Raw genomic sequence first — 12,594 nt, 5'->3', positions numbered from 1 at the left:
CTGCATAGGGCCGAGTGGGGGTTATAGCCCCCTCTGAACTTCGAAAAAACAAATTGAAGTAAAAAAGAAAAAGAGTTTTATAACGGTGGATTTTTTTGTTTGCATATGAATCCCTACACTATTCCGCAACATACATTTATTATCAGCCTTTGCTCATTTAATATTTTAAAAGTACTATTGAGGCAGAGTTTTCCGTCGTTATAGACCTTAAAAATAAGTAGAATATGAACTATAAAAATTTGTATCAAACATCCATGTTTCTACTTGGTCCACCTTTATATTGGTGCTCTTTAAATGACTAATGATTCTTCATATTTTAAGGTTCAACTTGTTAAAAATCTATGATTTTTTCAAGCCGTCGAGGGTGAACTTTAGGAAAATCTAGAATTCTTTTTCAACCGATACTACCGTCATTGTTATCCATTGGTCAACCATTATTTCTTGTGATGATCCCAACATTGGTATAGAAGGAAATTGAGATTATTAGCCAACCATCATTAGTATTTGAATCGTTTTTTATAGACTCAATTTGTGTTTGCCACATCAAGCATACAAGGGTAGTTTTATAACTAATAAAGGTACTTTTGTAAATTAGAAATATCATTCAATACACGTGAATACATGTGATTGGTGGATCCCAGATTTCTGTGAGCAATTTTTTTTTCATTAGTACTTAGCCTCCAATGATAGAAAATCATGGTTCCGCCCTGATCATCACCCAAAGACTTTACCAACTAAGTGGTTGTTACATTCAACCCACTACGCTACTTGCTTTATCATATTTTGTAATTTAAAGTAAAATCTGTTGACAATAATAAATTTTGTTTAAAAAAATCCCAACTTGTTTCTATAATATGTGAAAGTTTTATATAACATTCTAGTAATTTGGTTGACCTAATAGATTTTATACTAGAATAGAATTTATATTTTGTGTAAACATGTTAAAAGTCATAAAGATGCTTAATAAACTATATCTTAAGGAATAAAATCAATAAATGCAAAAAAATTTGCATTATCTCGAGATTCTCATCAGATTCTTGATTTTCACTTTTTGTACTCTTAGGTGTGCCTGCAGCAATACCTCTCCGACGCTTAAGTCAGAACTTTAGTAAAAAAAAATGTATAAAGTATTGGGAGGGAGAAAAATGTATATCTCATTTGTGCCTCATCATTCTGTATTTATAGATAATCCCCCCTTCTGATTCTCCTAGATTTTCTCATTAAATTTAGCCCTTTTTCGTTTGCGTGATCCCTCCTTATTAGGGACATCTCTTGATCCTCGTGAATGTGATTTAATTCCTAATTTTTAGAGATTTGATTAAACCGACCTATTCCTTCATTCCTCGACATCTTTAAGATTTGTTCTCCTATATGTCTAGCTTCCCTTATTCCGATCTTAATCAAAGGTGAATATCTATAGGCTAGATTTTCTTTATCTCTGAGACTCGAGGACTCAGTGAACACGTCCTACACCTGCCATGTGTCACTATTTGAAATTGTACTAAAAATACCCTCTACAAAATCTATGCACCAAATCACATACTCATGCAATTTTTGAGATCTTTTGTAAATTTCAGCTTTTTTCCATGTGCCTAGATCTTGACTCTCTAAGTGCTCTAAAAATTTGCTTAATTTTTTACAAACTCACTACGATAAAATTTACACGAGGGCATTTCAAATAAATGAACTCATACTACACGTAAATGCATTCAGATAAACAAGCTAGCCAATCATATACATACATACAAGTAATCACACTAGTTAGTTTTGCCAAAAACATAGATGCTACATTCATTAATCTTTTAACTAATCAACACAATGATATTTCTAAACTCTCAACATTTTGTGGTTTTGTTTCGGATTATTTTGGAAGTTCATCGTCTTGCACATAGATAAATAATACATTTGGTGGTGGCAAAATGAATTAATTATTATCAATAGAGCATTATTGGGCCCAAAAAATAATTATAATTTCAATATCTAATAGTGTATTTCTATTAGAGCTAGGAGCAAACATTGATGGATTATGGATATATCTAATATAATATAAGAGGATGTGAAAATTTGATCTCCTATTGCAAACTGTGAGATGACACAAAAATGATACCATGTTGAGGATTGAATATAGAGGGGTTGTAAATAAATATGAGTCGTGATAATATGATGCCCCTCTACGCCCCCATGACAGAATCGTTGATTATTTGTCTCAGAATATGCATAATCATCTGAGGCAAATGATCTACGATTCTGTGATGGGAGCGTAGGGAGGCGTGCGTTAAAATATCATTACACAAGAAATATAGTGCAAAAAAAAGTCTTGATTATTACATGGGTGGGAAACGCCAAAGTGCGATTCTTACAAAAAGTTCAATCGTGTCACATTCGTGGGGTCACAATAGCATTAATTATAATGTAAATAAATTATTGAGAAAATTTCATGAGAGAGAGAGAGAGAACAACCTATAAAAAAAAAAAATTATTTCTAATTAAAATTTTATTCTTTAAATTTAACTTAAAACATAAGAACTTTTTTGGTAGGTATCACATCGGTGTCATTAAATAAAGGTGAACATATGACTTAAATTGATAATATCAAGAATTATAGGATTTCGGATTAACAAAAATATCTTTTACTATCATATGTCATAAATTTAAGAATTAAAATAAAGTAATTTTGATTGATGTTTCAATATAGGCTTTGTGATAACTCTCCCCAACTAACAATCTAGCTAGACCATGGGACCTACCATTTACTCTTAAACAAGCACACATGATATTGGATTGAATGATCAAAAACATCATATTCACCATAAATAATATGGTTTGAGTAGATCGGTTGATTCACAAATTGTATATCTTTTACATGAATCATTGATTATGAAAGCCTACCTAACAAGCTACCTAGGGATTCTGCGTAGGGAATCCATTGGATATGAACCATGTTGTTTTCAACCCATCAGGCCCACAGTATAATATCTCAATCTATGTGGTCGAAGAGCAATAGACACTATGAGAGGATAAGAAATAACAATAAAACTTTGTGATTTAGACACACCCCTTCACAATTTGTTGAATATTAAAGATATCCTTATTTTTACCTTATACCATACTCTCGAACTTAGGTTTTCTACGAGAGAATAATGAAAAATTATCTAAATGCCCTCAATTTCAATTTTTAATATTAAAAAAAAAATTTCAAAAACTACATCTTCAACCTCTAAAGTACTTGTCTTGATCTTAAGATTTTGTCTCATTTTAACTTTTAAATTACAAGATAGGATATGAGAAAGTACAAGACGAGGGATTTTTAACTAGTAAAATCTAGAATTAATTAGAAGAGATTGAAGATATTAGATTAAAGATGAAACTCAGTTCGTTAAAAAAAATTATCGTAGAGATTTAAGAACTTAAAAATAATATATTTTGAAGAGATTAACAGATAAATGATTATGACTAAAAGTTGAAGATTGGTCTCTTAAGTTAATCTTTCTGAAAGATGAGCATAACACTTCAAACCAGTGAACTCGACACTTCATATTTTTTAAATGTCAAACTCAATATTTCAAAGCATCAAACTCAACAATTTATATTTTTGAAGCAATTGAACTTGAAAACACCTGCAATACATATACATATTGTAGATGATGCAAATTCAAAATGGCCATGTGTATGCCACATAGATTGTTCATATGCAAGTTGGAAATCACAATTAATGGGAAAAATGACAATTACATCATTTCATATTCATTTGTGCCTATAAATAAGATATTATGACAATAAAGGTAAGGATTTTTCATTATTTCGATCTCTAACTTTATTTTCTCGCACAAAAGACTTTTTTCCTCTCTTTCTCAGGTAATATAGATATTGTAATGACTTAAAAAATAGATGAACGATTTTTCGAAGTCTGGGGACACAGAGTCTGGATTTTGAATAAAGTTCGTGAACAAATCTTTGTATTGTACTCTCTCTCTCTCTGTCTCTCTTAGTACTTATTGCGTCATACTCAAACTTTAGTCGAGGCGTCATTTGCCTGAGATGTCATAGGTCAAAATCGTACGAAAACAAATAAAATTCGACCTAATACCAATATCGAACAACCATGAAACGTGATTTAAGTGGTGATGAGATTCTAAGTACCACTTGACACATGACGTAAACAAAGACCTTATCCTCATAATAAAAATTGGGTATCGACCCATACATAATCAAAGTGAAAAAAAAAAAAAAAAAAAACCTCTGAAATCAAAAATTATATTTAAATCCTTAAACTATAATTATGCCATTCTCTACTTGTTAGTCATATTATATCATTTTTGTTTTATAATACGTCATCACAAATCATTGCAAAAATTAATAATGTTTGTTTCCAGAATTTTTTATTTTTAAATCTTTGATTTTTGCAGATAAATAACTGCAAATATCAATGGTAACTTTGTACTCATCGAACGAAAGTGAGATTCGATCCTGGGCCGCCTTTATGGCAATTTGTTTTTGTCCTGTCAAATTTTTGTTTGCGTGAAGTGCGAATACTAAGGGGCCCACAATATTTTTGCTGGACAAATCTACCCCTCTTAGGTCTAGGTCTGCAAATATTTGCTCTACTCATGAAATAACGTATTTCTAGAAATATCGTACGGAAGGGAAAAGGATGGAGTTTATAGTAATTTAACGAACAAATATAGGACAAGATTGTAAATTAACAAGGCTATAAGTAGTGCTGATTCTGTGTGCAGTGGAAACTTTTGCAGTTGGCCTTACTGGTCGTATTAAAACTAGAAATCAAAAAAGTTAGAGAGAGAGAGAGAGAGGAATAGCTTTACTTATGAAAAAAGTAAAATATGGTGAGGTAATCCTCACCTGGCGCACAGTAGCAGTAAACAGTAACAAATGAGAGACAGAGACAGAGAGAGATTGTAATCTCTGTTGCTTTCTCTCTCTTTCTGAATCGAAAGAGAGTTTCACTCCCTCTCTCTCTCTAAAACCCTAATAAAGGGTTTGAAATCTCTATGAGAATTTGAAGGAGAGATCCGTTATTTTTGGTTCGAGATCTTTGTCCTGAAGATATCTTCTCTGATTAATCTCTATGGTATGCTTTCTTCGACCTCCTCTTGTTTATTTCTATTTAATTGTTGTTTTAATGGTTAGGAGCCTGTTTGGATCGCCATTTTTACACCAAACGCCAAAAAATCTCTTATAATATATTCTATTTGTTGTAAAAATGATGATCTAATCAGGTTTTTTATATTTTTCTTTCTGGGATTTTAAAGTTGCAATTTTGCTAACTATATAAGGCAGAAAGAGCTCTGCGTAATACATGGTTTTTTTTTTTTTTTTCAAAAAGAAAATTTTAATCTTTTTACAAATGGTTGGGGGGGGGGGGGGGAGCAATTTTTTTTTCCCTTATATTTTTTTGTTTCTGTTTAATTTAATAGGAGGGAAATAAGGGTCCCTTTGGGTTGTCATTTTGCACCCAAAAAGATAATTCGAGAGTTTTCATGAAAAAAAAAAGTTCAAGAGTGGCAATTGAAACAGATCCTAAATTTTGATAAAGAATGACCAAAAAAAAGTATTTTTTTGCAAAATTATATGTTTTGGATACTAAATAATGTATATATGTATACACACGAACAATAGAATCTGAAAGTGAGGATTGAATCCAACATTTTAGTCTTGTTTTTGAGGTCCCATACTTCCAGTGCTCGGTATGGAGCCAACCATCACAGTATAGATTGCATGTCGTGTCCAAGGAAACTGGGCTGTGTTCTTCGCAGTAACATACATGTCTAATTAGCGATACCTCCCGGTCCCTGGCGTCTATGCAGTGACATGTTATTTTGGAATTAGAGGAGCACATATATATCAGGATTGGAGGACAACTATTTGTTACATCATTTTTTACAACACTTGGATGTTGTCCATTTTATGAGATCCAATGACATCCAGCTGCGTTGGAAAAAAGATTGAAAAAATGAACGGCATCCGGGCAGTGGTGTAAAAAAAACATTGCCCCCCTATCCTGACCTATATGTGTATATATATTGCACCTCAAATTTTTTATACTATAATTTGCTTTTGAATATATAGTTAAATAATTAATCACAAGCACATTGATTGAATTAGGTAATTTCCATTGAATCAAAAGAATGTATAACAAACTTATTTTCCAACGATTGTAAGCTTTGTATCTTCTTTAGGAAATGAAGGTAGAATAATAGGCAAAGAAGAGATAGTATGAAGCTTTGAGGTGCAAAACAATCACTTTCTTCAAAGCAACAGTTGCCCCTGCTCTAATGGCAATTAGAGTATGTAAATGGGTTTTTGGCAATCTTGTTTACAGGATACATCGAAGCTTAAAACTCGATCAACTTCACACCATTTCTCAGAGTCATGCCCAATACAAAGATATTGAGAAAATTAGTAGATGAACTGAGACTCTTGGTTGTATGAGGGTAGAATAGAGTTCCAAGATGTTCTTCAATTTGAAATGACACCTCGCCTTTAAAATTTCCAGCATCCATCAATGCCACCTTTTAATTTGTGTCTGACCCACTTAAGTCATTGATGTCCTGTCAATGTGTCTTTCCAACATGAACTAGTCTGTCTTATTGGAAGCCAAACCAAGCACTGCAATCCCAAACCAAGACAATAGTGAGGGAAATTTAGAAACAGAGTGTGTAGTTATAAAATATTCAAATTCGACATTGAGGTGCCAAAGGTGAACTTTTCAAACTAACAGTCTTTGTAACAATTTAATGTGGTCAAAATCAATCACATAGAATCATTATCTCCTATATATCCGGTAGTCCCGGTTACTATTGGTATTTGGGAACTAACATATATGAGATGTGATAAAGTTCAAAAGAAACACATACAGACACACAAAGATTTGCATGATTGACCCAATGTGGGCTAAGTCCATGGAGATTCAGCCAGTTTACCATGCTCAGGCACAAGGAAATAAGAAAAAGCTTGACAACAAGATGACCAAAGCTTCCTATCCATTTTCTCCAAGCAAAGCAGCTATATGAAACGTATATGTACCATTCTCTCAATGTCACCATAATCATCAAAGCTTTATCCCAAAATGTAAGTCTCTCAATAAAATATAAAACAAACTTCCAATTTGACCGACCAATGAGGGATAAAAGACCCCCACCAAGTTAATCAACCATGATTAGGAGACTGGGGCACATGTAGAGGGTTCTGGAGCCCACTATTGATGGGTCACCCTGGAGAACTCTGTGGCTGATGATCAACATCACAAGATGATCCTAATTTTTTTATTTTTATTTTATATATAACCATATTCTTTTGGATAGAAAGCAATGGCAAATTTTCTGTCAACTCAAAAACGTGAAAGTGTGATATAGTCAACTTTTGTCTCAGCGCCTCATGTATGGGACCTCATCAAATGGTTGGTTCTGATTCCTTTTTCATGTTTGCCAAAATTTCGACACTGCTATAAATTCTCGAAGTGTGTGTGTAGAGAACACTTCCTTTGTACCTGGTTTATCTCTTTCGCTCTTGCTAAAGAATTTGGAGTTCACTCTGAAATACAATTTCTGCAAATGATTGATTAGATTTCTTTTCACCTTTTTTTTTATTATATCAAAACAGTTGTAGTCTCTTTACAATTTAGAAAAAAAATTAAAAGCATTCATGGCCTCTTAATTTATCTTAATATACTATATCGTCTAAGTATTAACATCTTTTTATGTGAAAGTTATGCAGGAATGGGACTTGAACTACTGTTCAAAAGATCATGACCAATCCTAACGACACCAAACAATTTGGGATTTTATCTGAGAGGTGATACTTTGATCAAGTCTCATGAGGACATAATGTTGACAGGAGATTTTAATCTGAATTCTATTCAAAGATATACTGATTCTCATAAGGAAGTTCTGAAGCAGAAAATACTCGAACATGAGTCTATATTGAGGAGACAGGTAGGAGGATCATATCTACGCATAAGTGGCTTTCCTATGAGCCATAATTTTGTTTCTTTGTTGGCCATCAGTATTCAAACTGTACATGAGGTTCGCCCATGTGTCACTCTAAGCAGCTCGATTGTGTACTGGCAGACAAAACAAATCTTACCAGTATCTGGAAGTAAAACAACTTTTTTATCCATTTATTTACATTTTGTTTCTGGGTACTGATTCTTGCTCTCAGGTCCATGAACTCCATCGATTATATAGAATACAACAGACCTTGATGGATGACCTCAGCTGGAAAGAGTTCAATAGATATACTTCATGGACAATAAGCACGCAATCAACCCCAATAACATTTCAAGATCCACCGAAACAGAAACCAGTGGCAGAAGCCTTTTCCACATGGCCTGTGGTAAGTAGAGGTAGCAATGCAATATATTTTAGAGAGCTTCTATTGCCACACCAACTTTTACTAATGCCACCCCAAGATGTGTGCAAATTCTTTGGTGATTTACTTATGAATTAAGATGGCATTAGCAAAAGTTAGTGGGGCAATATAACCTCTCTAGATTTTATTCAAGAGTAATACTCCAGTTAGGGGTAGAAGATGGGTGGAAGGCATACTCCCCACAAATAGCTTTGAGTATTCCTCTTTATTCAAATATCAACTACTTGAAATATTACATATTGTGAAAATTGTGTTTTAACTGATTGAAATGGCTTTCAGGCGGACCTAACTCAAACTGCCAACTGGTATTGGTTAAAAGAGAGCCAAGGAGCCTACACTAAGCTTCAGCAGAGATCTTTTGACCTTCAACTTCCAGCCGATGACTACCTTAGTCATGTGGGCACGAAGTTTCCCAAGAAAGAATCATGTTTTTCTCTCAAAGGATCCACAGAAGGGAATAATTTTCTTTATGACACTCACATATCCAATCCAGAGGAGGTGAAACTTTCCCTCAGTACTGGAAAAGATACAAATAAGGGAAGTACCAGTAGAAATTCATACGTCATTGATTTAGAAAAACCCATTGAAAGGGTATCAAACGAGGAGCCAAAACCAAAACCTCTCTCGTCCTTCAATTTTGAAGCACTAACCACCTATGATAAAAACAAACATAGTTTGCAAATTCCTATCCCTTCTGATCCAAGCTATGCACAAAGAGAAAGGAAAGACTTAGGTCACAAGCTTTTCATGAATTGCTCTGTTGAAAACTGCAGTGAAGCCTTTCGAGAATGGAAGCCATTAAGTATAGATACGGGTAAGTTTGTTATGGCTGGCTTGTTATTGGCTTGATGTTGGAGTGCATATTTTCCTTTGTTTACTTTCATGCTAGTTGTGATATGGCCTTGACATCTGTATTTCTAGCATGGCACTTCTTTAGTCTTTCTAAGGTATTAAATTTCAATTTTGGTGTCTATTTCAGTTAGTCTGGAAATAGAAATTTTTCGATCACTATGGAAATTAATACAATTTTTGGAAATGACAGAAATGTTGACCCTGTAGGAAAGGATAAAATAGGCATTAAAACACATTCATAAGTCATCAAAATACATAAACTATCGTATGGATTGTGAAATTGAAGATCAACAACATTTTGCTACACATGCACAAGTATTGAGAGTCTGACAGAGCAACTTGATATGTAAGACACCGAAATGAAAAACACTATTAAGTATGGCATTCACATGTTATTATATTTCTTTTATTTTCTGAATAAATTTGTAATGTATTAAACTAATTAAAACATGGCTAATTGTATTCATGCTTATATAAACGTGCGAATATGCTTAGAATACATTAAAATAAGATGAAATAGATAATTAATTAATCATAATTCATTTATACAAACGGATGAATGTTATATGCAATTTTTTATTAGTAAATACTATGTGTAATTTACACGTTCTAAAAGTAATTATAAGTTTTTTCAAAAAATAATATTTCGGTCGAAATTTACTATTCATCAAAATATTTCGTGAAATGAATAGTGATTTCCACCAAAAAGAAACTGTTGGTTAAATTTCGTGTCGGAACTTATGGATATGGAAATATTTTGTGGAAATATGTCGAAATTTAATCCTACAAGTCTTTCTAAGTCTTGTCCTGTCCTTCAAAGTTCTCATTGGTGGTGACCTATATGCACGTGCAGGATTGAAAGAATGCTGCCATAATAGCTCTCCTGTAAATCCGTTCAACAAGAAGCAACAGTCCACTTCATACGACAGAACACGTCTGGACCTCAACAGAGTCCTACTTGACGAATCTTCCTGTTTCTCAAATGCTCATGTGGTGACTTTTCCTTCTTCAGCAGAAAGCTCATCAGGTGTTCTCCAAGGGCTTGCCGATGAATCCCCCAAAGGGACTGATGATACCATTGCAACTTGGTGGAGAAAACCAAACAATCACTGTTCAAGTGTAACTCGTGAGTTACTTCAACAAGAGAAGTCTGTGTATTCCACTTTGACTGATTCAAGGGAAAAATATACTAGCATACCAGCCTCTGATAAAAACACCAAGTTCAAAGCAAAGAGTAGGAGTGAAGTGGGCTTAATAGATCTTGAATCTATGCCAGATGACCTACTAGAGCCCTGTGAGGACTTTGGCAATAATTCAGTTGTAACTCTCAGTTCTAAGCTTGTAGAAGATCATCTATATACATCAAAAGGAGGGGGTATTGTTTTATCCCAAACACCAAGTGATGCTGAAATTGGGAAAGTATGCTGTGAGAAGAGCGAAGAAGATACAGTATCTTCAAGTCCTCAAAATTGTGGTGTTGTTCAAGATGTAAATTACAAAGTATCTCCTACTGGGACAGAAGATAAACATGAACTAGGGGATTCAAATCTATCTGCTTTTGAAGAATTTGAAGCTAATCAGTTGGGATCTCAATTCACAGGAACTTTTGAGCACAACCCAATTGTTGAGGCTAGTGTTCATGCTTACCTTTGGGATTGTAACTACTCCAAGATGAAAGATCGGGATTATGGGGAGCAGCAACAAGAAGCAACAGAAACAGATGATTTGGATTTGGTCCGTAGAGCAGCAGAGACTCTTATTCATATTTCCTTGGAAAATTCAATTTGCTCTCGAGATTGTTTTGCTAATGCAGGATCCGAAGGGTTGGCAAATGAGCAAAGAAACGAGCGACCTCAGTGTTCTTCCGATTCTTTTGAGTCAATTGTGTTGAAACTAAAAGAAACTAGTGTGGATGAGTATTCCTTGACATCAGAGCTAATTGAAGTAAACGAAACAGAGAATCAGTCTGGAGTGAAGCTGAGAAGAGGGAGGAGACTCAAAGATTTCCAGAGGGACATATTGCCTGGTCTTATGTCGCTTTCCAGGCAAGAAATTTGTGAAGATATATATAGTATCGGGGTAGTTAGTAAATCAAATGAGTTTAGGAAGAACAGGTCGAAGAAGTTTGGTGGAAGGAATTGGATTGTGCCCATGAGAGGTAGGCGGTCGAGGTTCAGTTAATGTTGGCTGAAAGTAATTTTCTTCGAAAGTTCCATGCAAGTTGGCAATGACAAAGGGGTGGTGAATATATAGATAAATTATTAATTAATGCACATTGCTTGCCGCAGATAATTGCTACTCCATTTACTGGAAATGGTTTTCTTTAGTTATATCAGATTATTTGTTCTTCCATTGCTTGGGAGTTTTTAAGTCTATTTGCTCATCAATGGTCAACTAATGATGTGTTCAATGAAGTAAACAAGGGAACTTGTCGGCATTACTGCAAATAATTGTCACGTTCGAGATCTTTCGGTTACTTTTACCATGAGAATTAAAAAAAAATGCCATCTTTTCCATTTTTTTTATCTACACCTAGGCTATAAATGGAGGGACATTGAGGAACCACAAGTTGATGAAATGATTTACCAACCATCATATAAAGGTAGGAACATTTTTTTATTTTTTATTTTAAATAAAAAGGAATTTTCTACTGTTTTGGAATTTTCAATTTTTGGAAAAGATTTGGTAAAAAATAATTTCTAGAGCTCCTTTACAATGGTGGTGGCATGGCTCACTTGCATGTAGTATTTCTTTTTTGTTTTTTCTTTGTATGTAAGGGTGTCAACACATCAGCTTCTAGTTGATCTAGACCTGACCTGATTTCTAAGTTTCATAAAATGGATTTGAATCTGACCCAAATAATTGGATTCTAATTTCATTTGGTTCCCTTTGATAGGTGTAGATTGCACATTTTGTGGGAAAATCCATTTTTTTATAAAATAATTTTTCCAATCTTCGACCCGACCTTCCATGAAAATGATTTCCTCATCAGGCCATTAAAATCCCATGGTATTCTCTCAGGCTACCCCCATCCATAGTCACAAAGTCGGAGTACAGGTTTAAAACGGCAAGGGAAAAGTTCAGGGAAAATGTTGAAAATGGGAAAAAAAATGATAAAACTATATATTAAAAGTTATAAAAAATATATATTTCTAATGAAAATTCATAAAATCAAGTTATTATTATCAAATCTCATATTTTTACATTTATGAACCACCAATTTCTATTATGTATTAAATCCTGCTTTAAAAAATAAGAAAGTGTCTAATTTTTTTTTCTGTGAAAAAAAAAATAATAAAAAAAACGAAAATAAAATTATGTTTTTCGTTACAAATGAAAAAGTCACGTTTTTTA

The 12,594-nt window shown here is 33.7% G+C and overlaps 1 protein-coding gene across 2 annotated transcripts; it reads left to right on the top strand.

Annotated features, from left to right (window-relative positions):
• The first annotated feature begins 4,859 nt into the window (after positions 1-4,859).
• On the top strand, positions 4,860-11,634 carry LOC147393464 (uncharacterized). 2 transcript variants are annotated; one of them, XM_086455828.1, is made up of 5 exons: positions 4,860-5,089; positions 7,727-7,952; positions 8,179-8,352; positions 8,668-9,202; positions 10,094-11,634. In XM_086455828.1, the coding sequence occupies exons 2-5, from the start codon at positions 7,845-7,847 to the stop codon at positions 11,419-11,421; spliced, it is 2,145 nt and encodes a 714-aa protein (XP_086311954.1). In that variant the 5' UTR covers positions 4,860-5,089; positions 7,727-7,844; the 3' UTR covers positions 11,422-11,634. The 2 variants fall into 2 exon arrangements, with proteins under 2 accessions (XP_086311954.1, XP_086311953.1); XM_086455827.1 differs by having other exon boundaries at positions 4,861-5,089; positions 7,735-7,952.
• The last annotated feature ends 960 nt before the right edge of the window (positions 11,635-12,594 follow it).

Source organism: Akebia trifoliata, chromosome 10 (genome assembly GCF_017979445.1).
Source record: "Akebia trifoliata isolate Shusen 1 chromosome 10, ASM1797944v1, whole genome shotgun sequence".
Taxonomy (NCBI): domain Eukaryota; kingdom Viridiplantae; phylum Streptophyta; class Magnoliopsida; order Ranunculales; family Lardizabalaceae; genus Akebia; species Akebia trifoliata.
The sequence above is the reverse complement of the archived record's forward strand: the minus strand, read 5'-3'. Positions and strand labels throughout refer to the sequence as shown.

Excerpts from the sequence above, each read along its gene's own strand:
- LOC147393464 (XM_086455828.1), top strand. The coding sequence starts at position 7,845 with ATGTTGACAGGAGATTTTAATCTGAATTCTATTCAAAGATATACTGAT. Across the intron at positions 7,953-8,178 it reads AGTCTATATTGAGGAGACAG|GTCCATGAACTCCATCGATT; the intron begins GTAGGAGGATCA and ends TCTTGCTCTCAG. Across the intron at positions 9,203-10,093 it reads GCCATTAAGTATAGATACGG|GATTGAAAGAATGCTGCCAT; the intron begins GTAAGTTTGTTA and ends ATGCACGTGCAG.